Here is a 20,117-nt window from a genome sequence, read left to right as displayed (position 1 = left end):
TCAGGATGACAGGACCACGGATTCCGTATCATCACTTCCACCACCTTTATTCAAGAAAGCATAACTTGAATAATAAAAACACCAACATCGGGTGAGCAAAGTTGCCAGTAAGAAGACTTTCAAAGAAGCAAAAAAATAAAAAAAAATAAATAAAAAATAAAAAAAAATATCTGGCATCATCTTGCAGCAAAAATTTTGCATTTGGCCAAAGTGTTGCAATGGAGATAGTTTTTTAAAAACATTAGAAAACGAGATTAATTGCATGGCTAATTGACCTGGGGAAGAGAACTTAATGAGCTCATTTCTCTCCTCCAAAGCCAGGAACTCAGAAAGTGAGTTTTCATCTATTCTTCCATTTATTCAGTTAGAATATATCTCCCCTATAGTTAAGCCTACTAGAAGTGATAGTTACATCCTAATGATATCTGATGGCTCCTAGGAAGTATGTGTAGATCAGGCGTTTTCCGTTGTTAGAGCTACAGACGATAAAATTAACCAGAAATAAATTTTGGTCATTAATTGCTCATTGCTCCATTCTTTAGGCTACATCCTCCACATCAGACCATGCACTAGTACACTTCTGATCACAGAATCCCCTATTAATGGTTATAGTTAATATATTGCACTGCGTCAGTCTTATATACTGCTAGTGTCACTTGAACTTCAGATAAACACCTCTGTTGGATTTTTACCCTCCTCTTTCTTTTCCTTCTTCCTTCTCCATCTTGTAACTTCCAGATTTTGAATATGTAATTTGTGCCAGCCTTTGTGTTGGGCATTGCTTAAATTACCACTTATCCTTTGAGTCAAAAATAAAGCTATTGAATTGAGTTGTCTTCCTTTTAGAGATGAAGAAACTAAGATTCTCAGAGGTAAAGTAGCTTCAAGGACTTCCTGTCCAATGATATTTTTCATGGTACCTAACCTCTTTAACTCTCAGTTGCTAATCTGATAACAAAGTAGTACACAGTGTTTGCTAAAAGCTTACTATGTGATAGACTCTCTGCTAAGCACTTGATCTTTACAACAATTCTATGAGGCAGGTGTTATTACCCCATGTGATAAATAACAAAAAATAAGGCTTAAAGAGGTAGAATTAATTATGTGAGAGCACAGGGCTAACAAATCAACAAACAGAAATCAGATGTGAGATACTTATATGATCCAAAGCCTAAAGGATTCATTGAAATAATCCATGTTAAATGCTTGAGAGAGGGTGCAGCATACAGAAAGTCTGCATTTCATCTTACCTTTTACTGTTAGTGGCAGCACCAGTAATTGAACTAAAATGTCTGACTTCAAGCATATGCCTAAGATCTAACATTGAATTCTATATAATTTGATTTGCAAGTGATTATTGCTGGTGAAATAAAACTTAAAGAGGTTTGTTCCCCTGCTTTTAATTTTTTTTTTATTTTTTTGGCCAATGATCCATAATTGACAATATTCTTATAGATTGCTACATAACTTTCTTTTACAAAATGACTATTATATTTGTGAATTGTTTATTGAAAATCATCTAATAACATCCAATTTTGAAGTCTTTATATAAACCTTACCCTATTTATAAATTGTTTCCATTGTGTCCCCTCTCTAAATTTTCTTAAGAATGACTATTTTGGATATTCCTATATTTATTAAATGTGAATTTTCAGTTAACAGCTCAGCAATTGTCTAGTAAGCTTCTATGCAGATGACACAGGGAGTACAAAAGTCAATAACTTGTAACTCCTGGAAGACACATGTAAGTAAAGCAATATTTTCACTTCAAAACAACAGGAACATGGTCAGGGTATGGAGTGCTGTGGGAGGAGAAAACAGTACAGGTATCCCAGTGCCAAGGGTGGGTTTTGGGGAGAAAGAATCTTCAGCACTCCAAAAAGAATATAATAAAGATTTTAAAAAATTTACCAAAATGCAAGAGTGAATTCTTTACTAATTATTGGAATTAAGCATTACCTGATGGGAAAATGGTGATGTTTCCATCTCATTTTCCTCTCTCTGTCTTTTGTTTTCCTTTTCCTTGGCTAAGTAACAAAACTATGTGTTTTCATGCTAAAAATTTCAGAATACCACAGAACAGCAACACATTGGACAATTAAATTTTTATATACTTTTTTCTTTCCAACTTTAAAAATATTAAGGGAGGAAATTGTTCAACTATGAACTAGTGGAGGAGAAAAAAATACTGGTAAAAAATGCTTTAGACTACAGTTTGTCCAAGTAATGATTATGAAATATGTCAAACTGCTCTAACATATTAAATGTTTATTGCAGAAAATAGTAAAAGGAAATGACCTTTCTTGTCCAAAATATCAAAATAGTTTTTAATAATCTTAAAAAAATAAAAAATTTCAAAGGATCATTGTTATGTATAGATGGGGGGCTTTTTGAGACTTTACGTGGCTTGACTCTCCTAATTCATCATTTAAATATGTAACTCTGAGAAAAGCTGGGCACTTTCAGAAGTCACATTATTTTATAGCAGAAAATGGTGGGGGGGGGAGTGTAAGAAAAATAATTCAGAAATTCTGTTATGTATGTATATATTATTTTAAATCTTGAATCAGTCATACTTTATAAGCAACATAACTTGACAAACTATAGTAGGTTTTAATGTGTGTACAAAATATGAATTTTCTGATCGCTCAGATTTTAAAGTTAACTTGATAAGTTGAAGCACATACTGATTCTGCATTAAAATGTTAGGGTTTTATTTATTTTAATGTGTTTATAAAAACATAGAACAAGTTAATTTATGAATATAAATTTAAAATCTTAAATAATTTTAGCCATGATTTACCATTAATGATGTTAATTAAGAATGCAAGCATAGATTCTAATTAATTTATTATCCTATAACAATTTATTAATACACTGGGTCAAATAATTAAATCAGGACATTTAACAAAATTGACAATATATTTCTCATGTTTAATATAAAAAGATATTATTAATTTCAGAATATATTTGTTCTTTTAAATGATAATTTACCTGATATAGTCAACATCATTAGAAAAGTTGTAACATTAAAAACATTTCCGTTAAATTCAGAAATAATGCAAATATGTCTACCATTATAACTGTGCCATGTATATTACCTGTTTTACTGAAAAATTTGGCCACTAAAGTAGAAGTAAAGTAAAAGAAAAAAAAATAAAAGTATATATAGAAAATTATGAACTAAATCCTCACTATTTGACTGGCAAAAGAAAAATGTATTTAATATGATAAGATTTAAAATCAACACAAAAAATATATGCAAAATACAAATGAAAAGTTTCCTCAAAAAATATATTTGGCCAAGAACCAGATGAAAAACACATAGCTTTAGTAGTAACAAAAGACATACCTACCCAAACAGTGATTAATATTTTTCTAAAAATCATGAAGAGATAATAACAGTTTTAGGTTGAACAGAACATAAAATGGACATTCTCATATATTTCTGGTGGGACTATAAATTTAGTTTTCTAGAAGGAATTTGGCCATATGTAACAAAATCTTTAAAACATATTTACTCTGCAGAGTTCCAATATACATAAATTTCAGTTTCCATAGTTTAGTTAGATAACACAATATTCCAACAGTATGGTTAAAATATTAGTTTTCATTGTATATTAATGGTGAGTAATTTTATAAAGTACAGATTTAGCTTCTGGCTCTTCAATCTACAAATTACTATGGAAAGAATGAATGCACATCATGATCAGTGACCAATCATGTCTCTTATTTCAGTCTGTTGGTGATTGGTTGGTACACATCCGTTCAGTTCATTCATAGAGAGCTTGCAGTTGTGCTGCTTCCTAGTCTGTCAGGAATAAACCCATGTGACATTTCAGAAACATGAATATGCAAAAAGGGTAATTGAGCATTTCTTTCTTCACAGAAGATGTAGCTGACCGGTGCCACCATTTGAAAGACTCTGTATGTGCAGCTGGATATAAAAGCTGCATTTTACATTTGTGTAAATATGAGCACAGTGGTTATGAGGAATAGGGTGAAGATGACACTGGAAGTGCAAAGATTAAAATGATGGAAGTTGGGCAGCAGCTGGATGGCTCAGTTGATTAAGTGTCTGACTCTTGATTTTGGCTCATGTCATGATTTCACAGTTTGTGGGTTCGAGCCCCTATTGGGGCTCTATGCTGACAGTGTGAAGCCTGCTTGGGATTCTCTGTCTCCTTCTGTCTCTGCTCCTCCCCACTGTCACTGTCTCTCTCTCTCTCTCTCTCTCAAAAATAAATAAAATAAACATTAAAAAATGATGGAAACGGATCCATACTTACAAAGCAATATGGTAATTCATCAAGGCATAGAAAAGATGCTTGCTCAGAATGGAAAGTTATAGAGTTATAGGATAAGAAAGCAAACACTATTCAAGCTACTCAATTTTTTTTACAGGAAATACAATTTAATTCACAAGGTTTCAAATGTTAACTTACCGTCTACTAAGTGTTAGTTTATTATATTTTAAATCCCTTCAAGTTTATAACTGATGGAACATTTTTAAAGTTTTACCTTCACTTATTCCTTCTTTGATGCTCTTCCTTTATGTAGATCTGAGTTTCTGACCTACAGTATTTTTCTTCTCTCTAAAGAAATTTGAACATTTCTTGTGAGACAGATCTACTGGCAACAAATTCCAATTTTTGTTTGTGTGAGAAAGTGATTATTTCTCCTTCACTTTTGAAGCATAATTTGGCAGGGTACAGAATTCTAGGTTGATGACTTTTTTCTTTTGACACCTAGGCATTTCACTCTGCTCTCCTCTTACTTGCATGGTTTTTGAGAAGTTAGATGTAATTCTTTTGTGATTCTACAGGTTAGGTGTTTTTAAAACTGGCTTCTTTCAGGATTTTTCCTTTATCTTTGATTTTTTATAGTTTAAAAACTCTGGGTCCAGGTACAGATTTTGCTGCCTTGTTTTGTTTAATTTCTTTTAATGTTTATATTTTTTTAGAGACAGAGAGACAGAGCATGAGCAGGGGAGAGGCAGAGAGAGAGGGAGACACAGAATCTGAAGCAGGCTCCAGGCTCTGAGCTGTCAGCACAGAGCCCAACTTGGGGGTTGAAACCACGAACTGAGATCATGACCTGAGCTGAAGTAGGATGCTCAACTGACTGAGCCACCCAGGCACTCCTGTTTTGTTTTTTGTTTTTAGTATTTATCCTGCTTGGTGTTCTCTAAGCTTCCTAGATCTGTGGTTTGGTGTTTGACATTAAATTGAAGAATTTCTCAGTCATTATTGTTTCAGATATTTCTTCTATTCCTTTCTCTCTTAACCTTCTGGTGTTTCCATTATGTGTATGTTATACCTTTTATAGTTGTCCCATTGTCCTTGGCTTGTCTATTTTTTTCTTCAGTTTTTATTCTCTTTGCTTTTCAGTTTTTGAGGATTCTATTGATACATCATCTACCTCAGAAATTCCTTCCTCTGCTGAGTCCAATCTGTTAATAAGCTCATCAAAGGGATTCTTCATTTCTGTTTGATCTTTAGCTTTTCTTTTTGTTTCTTTCTTAGGATTTCTATCTCTCTGCTTAAATTGCCCATCTTTTCTTGCATGCTGTCTTCTTTATCCATCAGAGCCCTTGGCATTTTAATCACAGATATTTTAAATTCCTGGTCTGATAATTCCAACATCCCTGACATATCTGATTCTGATGCTTGCTCTTTCTTTCCAAACTGTGTGTGTGTCATGTTTTTTAATTTTTTTGTTTTTTTGTGGGGATTTTTGCCTTTAGTGTTCCTTGTAGTTTTTTCTTCATAGATAGAAGTGCCTGGTAAAAGGAACTGTTATATACAGGCCTTTAGCATTGTGGTGAACTGTGGGGGAAGTACTATATAGTCCTATGATTAGTCTTTTAGTGAGCCTGTGCTTCTGGGCTGTGAACTTCGCATGTGCTTCTCTGTCTCTACCACCTATAGGTGGGCAGGATGTCTGGAGTGGGCTGGAGTTGAGTATTTCTCTTCTCGAAGTTGGTTTAGCTCAGAAAATTCCCCAGCAAGTTAGGCTATATTTAACTAATTTCTCCTGAGGGTAAATGCCATTAAAAACAACAGTGAGGGGCACCTGGGTGGCTCAGTTGGTTAAGTGTCCAACTTTTGCTCAGGTCATGATCTCATTCATGGTTCATGAGTTCGAGCCCCCACCCCCACCCCATTGGGCTTTCTCCTGTCAGCACAGAGCCTACTTCAGATTCTCTGTCTCCCTCTCTCTCTGCCCCTCTTCTGCTTTCTCTCTTTTTCTGTCTTAAATAAATAAATACATTTTGAAAAGAGCAGTGAGCACTAATTTATTTCAAAATTACTCCCTCTCCCTCTTTCTGCCAGAAGCATTAGGAAATATTCTCCTGATATTTACTATGAGAACCTGGTCAGGCTCCTGGAGGTAAATCCCACAAAATGGTTGGGAGCACCCTTTGTAACTAGGTCCCCTTGGAGACGTCATTTCTCAGACGTATTGCTATTGAATCTCCAGCAAATTGTTAAGTACAGATAAGTCTTCATTTTTCCCCTGAAACTGGTTCCCATGGAGTCTTCTGCTGGTGAGTCTCTGCTTTTGTCACTGAGACTCCCTGTATCAGTCAGTCTGCTTTTTCAACCTTGGGGATAGCTGTTTGTCCCATTTTTCCCCTTAGAGATCCAAGAAGAGTTGGTGATTTTTCAGTCTGTTCAGCTTGTTACTTGTTAGGATGGAGTGGTTAGGATGGAGTGGTGACTCCAAGCTCCTTACTTATGGAACCTAAAACTGGAAGCCAAATTTTAATGTTTTGACAAAAAAATTAAATATTATGGAACAATCATAAACTTTTCTCACTGGTTATTCACACCATTTTGCATAGTTTCAGCTTGTATGCACACTTATAATTTCATACTACCTATAATATGCTAATTTCTGTTAGTTTTACGTCTAGTGAAAGTGCCTGATATATAAATCTAAAGACAAAAATCACTTTTTTATATTTCTTTATTGTTCTGTTACTTTATTTTTTCAGTGTGATCACTGCTTGCCTCTTTATAATGATAAGCCTTTCCGCCAAGGTGATCAAGTTCATGCTTTCAACTGCAAACCTTGTCAATGCAACAACCATTCCAGAAGCTGCCACTACAACATCTCAGTGGACCCATTTCCATTTGAGCACCACAGAGGAGGTGGAGGGGTCTGTGATGATTGTGAACATAACACCACAGGTAACTAGCAATCATAGATAACAAATAACCAAGGCTGATTTGGCCTTTGAGGTCCATGTGCTTCTTCATGCAATGCAATCATTTTAAATTATGTTATTGCTATCTTACTTAAGAAAGTGCCATATGATTTCACTCGTATGTGGAATTTAAGAAACAAAACAATGAGCAAAGGGAGAGAGAGAGAGAGAGAGAAAGAAAGAGAGAGAGAGAGAGACGGAGAGAGAAACCAAGAAACAGACTCTTAACTATTGAGAAAAAACTGATGGTTCCCAAAGGGGAGGTGGGTGGGAGAATGGGTTAATTAAATAAGTGATGGGGATTAAGGAGGGCACTTGTTGTGATGAGCACTACGGAAGTGTCGAATCACTATATTGTACTGGAAACTAATATTGCAGTGTATATTAACTAACTGGAATTTAAATAAAAACTTAAAGAAATGGTACTTGTAGGTTTGAAAACTAAAGCTTGTTTAGTTTTCTAAATAATCAGGTAGTTTTCAGAAACACACTCAAATCTTAGACTATATCTTTTCAAGAAAGTTTTATTTTTTTAAAGTACATGTCATTTTATTAAACCATGAGTATATTTTAGAAAACTCAGGAATTATTAGTTTGAATATGTATGCCCTTAAAATAAGTTTCTTTGTGTGACCTTGATCTTCCATTATGTCTGGATTTGCATGTAGTGCCGTTTATATTCACTCAAAATTGGCCTGAATCTGGTAATCTGGGAATACTCTTTTTACAAATGCTAATGAAACAAAGAAGATGATTATCAAAATCTTGTTATAAAATGAGATAACAGGACACCTGGGTGGCTCAGTCAGTTAAGCATCTGACTCTTGATTTCAACTCAGGTCATGATCTCACAGTTATGAGACTGAGCCTCATGTCTTCCCTGTCAGCTCAGAGCCTGCTAGGAATTCTCTCTCTCCCTCTCTCTCTTCCCCCCTCCCCTGCTCATGCTCTATCTTTCTCAAAATAAATAAATAAAAACCTTAAAAAAACATATAGCATTTTGACTTTTCATTGAAAATTTTTGATGGGCTTGTAAATTAAAAGCAGAAATAGGAAACATCTCAGTTTGCAATATAAAATGGCCCAAGTCTGATGGATTTGAAAGTGTGCCACTCTGAAGCATGAATGAATTCATTGGATAATTACTGATGACCTAAAATGTCACCAGAACGTGGCTAGGTGCTAGGAATATAATGATGAAAAAGATGAATTTTCCTGTCTTTCTGTGGATTATTATATAGTAGGAAAGGCACTCTATTTTTTTAATGTTTACTTCTGAGAGAGAGAAAGAGAGAGAGAGAGAGAGAGAGAGAGAGAGAGAGAGAGAGAGAGAGAGAAGCAGAGAGAGAGGGAGACACAGAATCCTAAGCAGGCTCCAGGATCTGAGCTGTCAGGCCAGAATCCAATGCAGCATGTGAACCCACAGACTGTGAGATCATGACCTGAGCCGAAGTTGGATGCTTAACTGACTGAGCCACCCAGATGCCCCTGAAAGGCACACTATTGAAGGAACAATTATAAACTTGTCTGAGGAGTGCTAAGATAGGGCAAATGTAGTAGGAGTTAACCAGGTGGAGGAGTGAGGAGGAGAATTAGGGAGTTGACAAAGACTTCTAGTAAGAGATACAGATGTGCAATGGCCTAGCGGAGAGAGAAATATGGCACCCTGATAGAACTGATGTAAGGGAAAATGGGAGATAGTAAGTAAAGGTGCTAAGATGGAAGGTAGGGGCCAGATCTGGAAGACTGTATAAACTGTGACAAGGAGTTTGGCTTCTATCCTCAGGTTAATAGAAGGTATTTTATAGGAAAGGGACATAAAAAGTTTCGTGTTTATAACCAATCAGGTTATAAAGTTGAGAAGAATTGGAGAGAGCCAAAAGTGGTTTGGGATACTGCAGTAGTCCAGGTAAGAAAGAAGTCTAGAGTACATTTGAGATCATGTGGATATAGAGAATTGGATCCAAGAGATATTTGGAATGGAAAGGGACTGTGTTTTCTGAGCAAAAGTGTAGGGTGCAGATAAGGAAAAGAAAGAGTCAAGTTGCAATTCTAACATTCCAGTTTGAGTAGGAGGGTCAATGTTGGTGCCAACCATTGAGATAGGAAACACAAGAGGTTCAGAGCTTAGGGAGAAGATGGGAAGTTCTGTTTTGGAAATATTCACAGTGTTTCCCAAGAGATAAAAGAAACTCTTGCGGGCAATTGGAAACACAGTTTTGAAGCTCCTTTCTCAAAAAGAGCCTTTCGTGATGCCTCAGGACAAATCAGTACCATCTATACACTTTAGTGGCACCTTATGTTTATCACAATTGGTAAATGTGTATTTATTCCTGTAATTGTTTAATTAGAATTCATTTTACCCACTAGACTGTAAGAAAGCTCTATGAAAGGGTACAATGTGTATTTGGCCTGCTACTGTATTCCTCAGCATTTAGCTCAGTGTTTGAAACATGGTAATCACTCAATAAATATTCATTGAATGATAAATAAAGAAATTTCTAGATTAAAGATAGAAATTTGGGAGTCATCATCATATGCAAATAGAAATATTCTAGAAATATTATAAATCCATTTAATTTTTAATTAGTCCATGGCCAATATCCATCAGGATATGTTTTTTACTTGATTAAGTTATTTCTATAGTCTTTTGATATTGAGCCAATTTCAACAATATTTGAACAGAGTGCATAATGTTTAAAAGGGAATTGATAGTCTTGAGTTTTATTTCAGCTCCTTTCAGTGATCTTATATACTACTCACATTTACTTTAGAAGCTCCCTGCAGTTTAAGTTTTTTCTTATATAAAATGTCAAGAGAAAATTTCTAAATAATAAATTGTAAACTATGGGAATTACCTCATATTTCTAATATGTCAGTCTATTCTAATATTTACTATGAAACGTATTTGGTATATCTAAACATAATAAATTTATATTTTGGTATTTGAAATAAAAAAAATAATGGCAATAAGCAGCAGAAACTTTTGCTTTTAATAATGTTAAATATAGAATAATAAATTATATTTGGAACAGTGTCCTTTTTTTTAAACAAGATTTAGTGCTTGAATAATATTTCCAATACTACACACATACTTGCTTCCAACTGTATGGCCATCATCTACCACACATATAAACGTTTCTCATATTTGATTTAGATTAAGTGCCTAGTCCTAGAAAGAAAGAAAAGTTTTAAATTTGGAAGCAAAGTCTTTCAAAATGGATGGGCCCCAACAAAGCAGAGCTTTTTAGAAGTGTGGTATTACATAACAGATGGGGGTTTAATGAGGTAAAGCACAGTTTGTAACAGGTTCATTGTTTCATATGCTCTGGATCACTAAATTGGCAGGTAGAGATGAAAGGTGCATTAAAATGGACGTCCCGAAAATTATAGAATTCCCTCAAAGGAATACAGTCTTTAATTTTGAATTATGCAGCTGATTTTAATGAATTGGAAGTCATAATGCATAACCTTTCCCTGACGCAGGAAGGAACTGTGAGCTGTGTAAGGATTACTTTTTCCGCCAAGTTGGTGCAGATACTTCCGCCGTAGATGTTTGCAAACCCTGTGATTGTGATAAAATGGGCACTAGAAACAGTGACCTCCTTTGTGATGAGGTGAGTTCTGAGTATTGAAGGTAAATAATTGCTCATTTTCAGAAATTAACTTGGGAGATGTTCTACCAGTGACATGGAGGTCTGTATTTATCAGGAAGTCCTCTGTGTGTGTTTGCTTTTCTTGGAGATGGCTGCTTTAGAAGTGTTCCTGTGTAACTTTTAACAGCACATACAAGGCTGCTTAGGTGGTCCTTTGCATATATGAAAGGTTCATTTTATTTTTAATTTTAAAATTGTTGAAAATATTGAGGGGGAGGGGATTCCAAGTAAACTAGGAAGTAATTGAGTGTATGTCTTGGCATGATGGGTGAGTTAATACTAATAAAAGGTATTAATTAAACAACAGTTTTCCTTCCAAATTCCAAAGAAGATAGTATAACAAAGGGCACACATAGCTCCACATGAAAATTATGATAGCCCTACTTCTAAATTTCTTGTTCCAACCTTCTCTCTTGATGATACAATGAATTTTTATGATTTTATCCATTTTTCTTACCAACATCACAAGTACCGATGTTTGACCTACATGAACACAGGTGCTAACTGACCTGGGCCTATAAATCCTGCCTCAAGTCAGAAAAAGCAGCTCCATATTTAAATGTGGTATCTTCAGCTAGAGCTTTTGACCTGTTGTGATAATACTCATGCATAATAATATATAAAGGGCAAATTTACTTTAAGGAATCATTTCAGGGGTGCCTGGGTCCTCAGTTGATTAAGCGTCTGACTTGGCTCAGGTCATAATCTCACAGTCAGTGGGTTTGAGCCCTGGGTTGGGCTCTGTGCTGGCAGCTGGGAGCCTGGGTCCTGCTTCGAATTCTGTCTTTCTCCCTCTCTCTCTCTCTCTCCCCCTCCCTTATGCTCTGTCTCTGTCTCTCAAAAAATGAATAAACATTAAAAAATTAAAAAGAATCAATTCAGTGATTGTATTAATTTTTAATAATTACATAGGGGTGTCTGGGTGGCTCAGTAGGTTAAGCATCAATCTCTTGATTTCAGCTCAGGTCATGATCTCGAAGTTATGGGTTCCAGCTACATATCAGGCTCTCTGCTGTCAGCTCAGAGGCTGCTTTTGATCCTCTGTCCCCCACTCTCTCTGCACCTACTCTGCTCACACTCTCTTTCTCTTAATAATAAACATTTAAAAAAGTTGTTTAAACAATTACATATTCCCTTGTAAATAATTGAGAATGCACTGGATAGTAATGTAAGCCCACTATATGGTTAAAGAAAAAAAAATAAGCTACAGCACGAAGATACTAAGTTCAAGGCAAAATATATTGGTCATAAAACTTTCAGCATACATTATAAACTGCTTTAACAAATAAAAGCCAAATGTAAAGTAGGCCAAAATGACAATTTGAAAACTTCAGAGTGACTGTAGTGTGTTAATAAAGGGACATTATATGTTTTACTGGAAGGTTGAAGAGTCTTTTGACAAGGCAATTTCTACAATTTTTTTATTTTTTGATTTTGAGGAACTATTTTCTGAGAAAGTCATATTACAATTTTATACATTTTGATCAGTAAAATCTGACTATCTTTACACAGCTCCTCTTTACAAATCTGCCATAAATTTTTAGCACGTATATATTTTGCTTGATATTCACGTTTCCACTCAAAGATTGACATATCTTTTAAGATCTCTTCACCAACCACAGAATTATAGAACATTTTGAAATCACTTTTGTTTATGTTACCCCATATTATTTTTATTAAAGCCTTTATGATAATTTCCTTCTTTGTCTCTTTCTGTCCAACATATATGGAACAGTTTCAGTAATATAATTAGCACCCAATAAATATGCCGGAAGATCATGATCTGAGCCTGACGCTTAACTGACTGAGCCACCCAGGCGCCCCAAAACTTCAATAAATTTAAAAGAACTGAAACCTGGAGCACCTGGGTGGCTCAGTCGGTTAAGCATCTGACTTTGCCTCAGGTCATGATCTCCCGGTTTGTGAGTTCGAGCACCACATCAGGCTCTGTGCTGACAGCTTAAAGCCTGGAACATGCTTCGGATTCTGCGTCTCCCTCTCTCTCTGTCTCTCTCTGTCTCTCTCTCTCTCTCTCAAAGATAAATAAACATTAAGTAAATAAATAAATAAATAAAAGAGTTGAAACCATAGAGTATATCCTTCAACCACAATGGAATCAGAGTAGAAATCAAAAACAGGTAAACAAAAATCTCCAATCACTTGGAAACCACACAACACAGTTCTAAATTATTCATGGGTCAAAGAGGAGGTCTCAAAGGAAATGTAAAAATACAGTCAACTGAATGGTGATAAAAATACAAAATGTTAAAATTTTTGGATGCATGGAAAGCAGTGATACAAGGGAATTTTATACCGTTCAGTGCTTACTTTAGAAAAGACAGATTCTCAAATCAATAATCTGAACTGCCACTTCAAGAAATAAAAAGAAGACTGAGATAATCTCAAAGCAAGAAGAATAAGTGAAATCATAAAACTAAGAGCAGAAATCAATAAAATGTAAACAGAAAAAACAATAGAGAAAATCAGTGAAAAAAATGAGTCTTTGGAAAGATAAAATTTACAAGCATCTTCCAAGATTGACAAAGAATAAAGAGAAAGCACAGATTACTAACAGCAGAAATGAAACAAGAAGTGTAACTACAGAATCTTGCAGACATTGAAGAATAATAAGGAAATACCACCAATAACTCTATACATTTTATAACTGTGGTGAAATGGAGCACTTCCTAAGAAAGTACATATTACCTGCTCACCCAATATGAAATTCATAATTTGAATAGCCCTACAAGTATTAAAATATTTGAATTCATACTTTAAAATTTACTAAAAAAGAAATTCCCAAGCCCAGAGAATTTCACTATAAAATTCTACCAAACATTTAGAGTAATTAAAATAAGGTCTGTATCTACTGCAAGGTTGAAGAGGAAGAGTGACTTCCTAACTCATTTCAAGAAAGTATTTTACTCATATCAAAACTAGACAAAGACAGTACATAAAAAGAAAACCACAGACCAATATCCCACAGGAATAGAGAAGCCAAAATCTTAACAAACTTAGCAAGTAGATATTCAGCAATATTAAAAAAAACACACAGAGGCCATTGTATTTGGAGGAATGCAATGCTTGTTCAATATTTGAAAATCAAACAGTGCATTACACCTTATTCACAGGCAAAAGGAAAAAAAAATTACATACTCATATTATGGATGTAGAAATATATTTGACAAAATTCTGTACCTATTCCTGATAAAAATTCTCAGAAAACTAGGAAAAGAGATGTTCAACTTGAAAATGAACATGTCCAGAACAATACATACCTACAGCTAACATTCTCCTTATATATGAAAAACTGAATACTTTCACCTAAGAATGGGAACAAGACAAAGATGTCCACTTTCATTACTTGTATTCAGCATAGCACTGGAAGGTCTAGCCAGTACAGCAAAGCAAGAAAAGGAAACAAGAGACATACTTATCAGAAAGGAAAAAATAAAACTGTTCTGCTTTGCATTTAATACAATGACCCATATAGAAAATCCCAATGAATGTACCAAAATAAAAAAAAACCCCAAAAAACCCAAAAAACCCAAAAACAAAAACAGAAAAAAACACTTCTAGAATTATGAAGTGACTTCAGTAAAGTTTCAGGATATAAGACCAACATACAAAAAATAAGTGTATTCCCATATGTGAGAAATGAATATATAGACACAGAAATAAAAAGGTAATACTATTTGCAGTTGCTCAAAATGTCTAGGATTACTATGATAAACCCCGAATGATGCTGATAAAATAAAACAAAGAATATCTGAATAGATGGAAAGCTAATATGTGTCCATGGGTTGGAAGATTCAACACAGTAAAGGTATCAACTCTTTTCAAAGTAATATATAAATTATTACAGAAAATTCCTATTAAAACCCCAGAAACTTTTTTGTAGATATGGATAAAAAGATGCCAAAATTTATATGGAAATAGTATAAAACATAGTATTTTAAATATTTTTTTACTATTTTGTATTTATATATTACAGATAAAATATAGAATTTGCATATAAGTTTTAGAATACCTAAAATTTGGAATAGCTAATTAAGCTAATTAACTTCAAAATGGGGAATAAAATGGGAGGAATCACTCTACCTGACTTCAGGGCTTATTGTGTAGTCATACTAATCAAGATTGTGTGGTATTGGAGGAAGCGTAGACAAATGGATCATTGTAATAGAATAGAGAAATCAGATATAGTCCCACATAAATATGACTAACCAATTTTTGGTGAAGACATAAAAACAAGTCAGTGGAGGAATGATGGTCTTTTAACAAATGACCCTTCAGCATTTGCATAGTCACAGAAATTAAAGCAAAATTAATTATTGTTTAAATGTAAAATGTAAACAAATGCAACTTTTAAAATATAAGAGAAAATCTTTTGGAAATAAGGTTTTTTATTTTTTTAAATTTATTTATTTTGGGAGAGAACCAAGGAGGGGCATACAGAGAGGGAGAGAGAGAATCCCAAGCAAGCTGCACAATGACAGCACACAGCAGGGGGCTCACAAACCATGAAATCATGACCTGAGCCAAAATCTAGAGTTGGAAAGTTAATCAACTGAGCTACCCAGGCACCCTGAGTCATATGGCTTTTGAAAATAGTTCTTAGACATGACACTAAATATGTAATGAATAAAAGAAAAATATTGATAAATTAGACTTCATCAACTTCATCAAAGTTTTTGCTCAACAAAAGAACCTCTTCAGAGAGTGAAAAGACAAGCTACAGACTGAGAGGACATATTTGCAAAGCACATATTTAAGAAAGAAACTATAGCTAGAATATATAATGAACTCAATATTTAGAAAATGACAAACGTAAAACAAAAAATGGCCAAAGACATGAAGAGACATATCACTGAACAGGATATGCAGGTGGCAAATAATTCCATGAAAAGATCTTCAACATTTGCCATTAGAGACATACAAATAGAGACTACAGTTAGACATCACAGGCAACTATTAGAAAAACTAAAAAGTGACAATTGGAAATACTGGCAAGAATAAGGAGCAATTCGATCACATATTGTTGATGAGAATATAAAATGGTAAAGCCACTCTGAAAAATAGTTTGAGAATTTTATTTTATTTTTTAAATGTTTATTTATTTATTTTGAGAGAGGGAGAGAGAATCCCAAGCAGGCTCCATGCTGTCAGTGCAGAGCCTGATGTGCGGATCAATCTCATGAACTGTGAGAACATGAGGAGAGCCAAAATCAAGAGTTGGACACTTAACCAGCTGAGCCACAGGGCACCCCTAAGAGTTTTAAAAAACAAAATAGACACTTATTATACAAACTAGCAATTCCATTCCTGGGCAGTCAGTCCAGAGGAGTGAAAAATTATGTCTGTAAAAACCTGTACATATATTTTATTAGCAGCTTTATTTATAATAGTCAAAACCAGGAAATAGCCTAAAGTTTCTCAGTGGGTGAATGGTTAAACCATCCATACCACAGAATTACTACTCTGAAATACATGGAAAAGAACCACTGACACACACAAGTTAGATAGATATCAAATGTGTTATTCTGAATGAAAAAAATATCCAGTCTCCAAAAGTCATATTCTGTATGATTACATTTATGTAATATTAGCAAAACAACAAAATTATAGGGATGGAGAACAGAATAGTGGTTACCACAGGTTAGAGATGGTGAGGGAAAGGTGATGGGTGTGAGTATAAATGACCATCACAGGGAAGAACATTGTGGTAATGGGATAGTTCTGCATCTTGATTGTGGTGGTGGTTATATAAGTGTACACATGTGATCAAATGGCATAGGACCATATGAACACATTGTGCACATGTCAAATTCAGGGTTTGGGTAATGTATTATAATTATGTAAAGTGTAACCATTAGGGGAAACTGGGCAAAAAGCATATGAGACTCCTCTGTACTACCTTTGCAACTTCCTGTGTATTCATAATTATTTCAAAATAAAATGCTATATATATAAAAGAAGATAAAAGAAATAATCCTATTGACATGATCAGGAACTAATGTTGCTTGAAGTCAGTGAAGAATTACCTTAAAAATTCCAAGGGAAGACATTTTGAAGAAAAATTCAGTACCCACTTCTTACCAAACTATCACTTCAGTATGAGGTTAAAACCTCTTTTTGTATTGATAGTTGATCAGAATGTTACCATTTATCAAGCCAATATTAAAACATTTAATATAAAAAAATGAAGAAAAAGTACAGAAAGAGAGAAACATTAAAAAGGAGAAATGAAAGATAATTATGGCCCAAAGAAATAAATATAAGTCAAAATATATTTTAAAGTGTTCAGTGTTCGTTATGGTCTTGAAGCATGCTTTCCTTAAATAGGTGTTTGATGATTGCATTTTATTCTTTAAAGATCAAATTATATTTTATTTTGTTTTGTGATAAATAATATTAAGTGCCAAAATGGTAATCAGTTTTGTTTATATTGGGTATAAAGCTCAACCCATTATCAAAGAGTAGAAGAGAGAATGGCTATAAAATGAACGATGAGGCAAGGAGTTAAAATGACAGAGCAGCATGGAAACCCTGAGCTTGTCTCATCGTGAAAATGCAGCGAGATAAGCACCAAACCATTTTGAACACCTAAGAAACTGATATGGGCATTAACACGACAATCTGCATAACTTGAGCCACACTCAGTAGGTACATGGTGCAGAGAGGTGAACTAGGGAGAGAATAGCTGTGGAGGGTAGGGAGCTCTTTTTGTAGAGAGAGGACAGAGAAAAAGAAAGGGGGAGAGTGTGGCACATTAGAATCATGCAAGAAAAGCATTCTCCCGAAAGTAGCTGGAGAGAAAGATTGAGAGAGTGAAAACACTCACAGGGTAATGAACAAGAAATCTGTTCCCCAAAACCATTAACAGAAAGAAAGGAGAGGTTTCAATACCACCAGAATCCTATACACAGTGGAGCACAGAGTCTGAAGTTTCAGAGTTCAGTGCCTGGCAGTGCTCTGGTGAGGAAACAGGATGAATCCCCAGGAGCAGGCAGTGGGTTCTGAAGGGTCCATGTGCCACACAGGGAGAGGCAGTTCCCCTGCTTGGAGTGCATTTGGTAGAGGCTTTATGGCTTCCTCACAGGCAAAGGTCCCAGAAGACCCTGGAGAGCACCCACGTTTGCTGGTATTGGGATAAAGACACTAGAGCAGGCTGTGTGTTGTGATTTGCCATAATCTCTGAACCTCTGCAGCTGCCTGATTATGTTAACATTTTCTAGGGCAAGCCATCACTGGCCATTGCTCAGTGAGACCTCCCCCAGAAAGTTGGCATGGATTCAAGCCACAGGGGTCTTCTGAAGCATGGGGTTTTGAAACACAACCTGACCTGAGATAAAACACTGGAGTGAGGTGCCGCCTGGCAGGTGGACAACTAGGATACAGACAGGGTAGAGGTGGGGAGTGGACAGAGGCCTGAGACAAAGGAGGGGTGCTTGATTACAGGTGGGTGATAGTGCAAAGTTCCTGTGCCAGAAACTAGAGAGCTGGGTGAAGCAATTTCATGTCTCTCTCACACACACAAGCATGCCACAGTGATCCACCCCAATAAGATAAGCAGTACCATCTAGTGGAGAATGGAGCTGTTATACCAAAACTCACCCACCTGTGCCCTCCAAGCACATACCCTAGAAGACCAGCACAAGTCACTGTACTTGCTTAGTGTATGGACTATAGAGTGCTTAATAGTTTCAGTTCTAGGAGAAACTGGATGTACTTCATTCATGTTTCATTCTGTTTGCTGGTTCATTTATTTGTCCATATTCTTTGCTTCTGTTTTTGTTCAGATTGTTAACGTTTTTCTTTCTTCCTTTTCTTCCCCTTTTCATGGCTACAGAAAGAGAAAAATTATTTTTATTTTTACTTTATTATTTTTTTTATAAATTTTTATTCTCTTTCATTTTCATTTCATTTTATTCTATTTTGTTATATAACTTTTTAATTTTTAAAATTTTATGATTTTTTCTTTTCTTTCCCTTTTTTCTCTATCAAGCTTCTTTAAACAAACAGACCAAAGCACACCTAGGATCTAGCTTCCTTTATATGATTTTTTGTTTTGTTTTTAATTTTCAAATTTTAATTTTATTAATTTTTCCTTTCTCAAAATTGACAAAATGAAGGAATTAACCTCAGAAGAAAGGTTGGGAAGAAATTACAGCCAGTGGCTAAATCAACACAGATATAAGCAAGATGTCTGAACTAGAATTTAGAGCCATGATAATAAGAATACTAGCTGGGGTTGAAAAAAGCATAGAATCCCTTTATGCAGAGGTAAAATAAATAAAATCTAGACAGGACAAAATTAAAAATGGTATAACTGAGATGCAATCTCAAAAGGATGCCACAATGGGAAGGATGGACAAATCAGAGCAGTGAATCCGCAATATAGAAGATAAAATTATGGAGAATAATAAAGCAGGAAAAAAAGCAAACAAAGGTAAAAGATCATGAGACAAGACTTAGTGAACTCAGTGACTTATTAAAAAGGAATAAAACCAAAATCATAGGAATCCCAGAAGATGAAGAGAGAGAAAAAGGGGCAGAAAGTTTATGTGAGCAAATTATAGCAGAAAATTTTCCTAATCTGGGAAAGGTTACAGACATCAAAATCCAAGAAGCACAGAGAACTTCCATTAGAGTCAACCAAAAACGACCATCACCAAGGCATATCATAGTCTAATTCACAAAACACACAGACAAGGAGAGAATCATGAAAACAGCAAGGGAAAAAAGTCCTTAACCTATAAGGAAAGACAGATCAGGTTTACAGCAGACCTATACACAGAAAGTCGGTGGGCCAGAAGGGAGTGGCAGGATATTCTCAATGTGCTGAATTGGAAAAATATGCAGCCATGAATTCTTCATCCAGCAAGGCTGTCATTCAAAATAGGAAGAGAAATAAAGATTTTCCCAGATAAACAACACTAAAAGAGTTCATGACCACTAAACCAGGACTGCAAGAAATTTTAAGGGGGACTCTTTGGAGAAAAGATGAAACAAAACAAAAAAGACAAAAAGCAACAAAGACTAGAAAGGACCGGAGCACATCACCAGAAACTACAACTCTACAGGCAACACAATGGCACTAAATTTGTATCTTTCAGTATTCATTCTAAATGCCAATGGACTAAATGCTTCAATCAAAAGACATAGGGTATCAGAATGGATAAGAAAACAAGACCCATCTATATGTTGCTTACAAGAAACTCATTTTAGACCTAAAGACACCTGCA

General features: G+C 35.0%; 1 protein-coding gene across 1 annotated transcript in view; it reads left to right on the top strand.

Annotated features, from left to right (window-relative positions):
* USH2A (usherin) overlaps positions 1-20,117 on the top strand; it is a 736,138-nt gene that overhangs the window by 107,157 nt on the left and 608,864 nt on the right. Inside the window, exons 10-11 of the mRNA XM_043568966.1 lie at positions 7,001-7,196; positions 10,700-10,830. Of these exons, the coding sequence (XP_043424901.1) occupies positions 7,001-7,196; positions 10,700-10,830 (327 nt within the window). The remainder of the gene's footprint in view (positions 1-7,000; positions 7,197-10,699; positions 10,831-20,117) is intronic.

The sequence above is a fragment of the Prionailurus bengalensis genome, chromosome E4 (assembly GCF_016509475.1).
Source record: "Prionailurus bengalensis isolate Pbe53 chromosome E4, Fcat_Pben_1.1_paternal_pri, whole genome shotgun sequence".
Taxonomy (NCBI): domain Eukaryota; kingdom Metazoa; phylum Chordata; class Mammalia; order Carnivora; family Felidae; genus Prionailurus; species Prionailurus bengalensis.
Note: the sequence above shows the minus strand (reverse complement) of the source record. Positions and strands in the feature narration are given on the sequence as shown.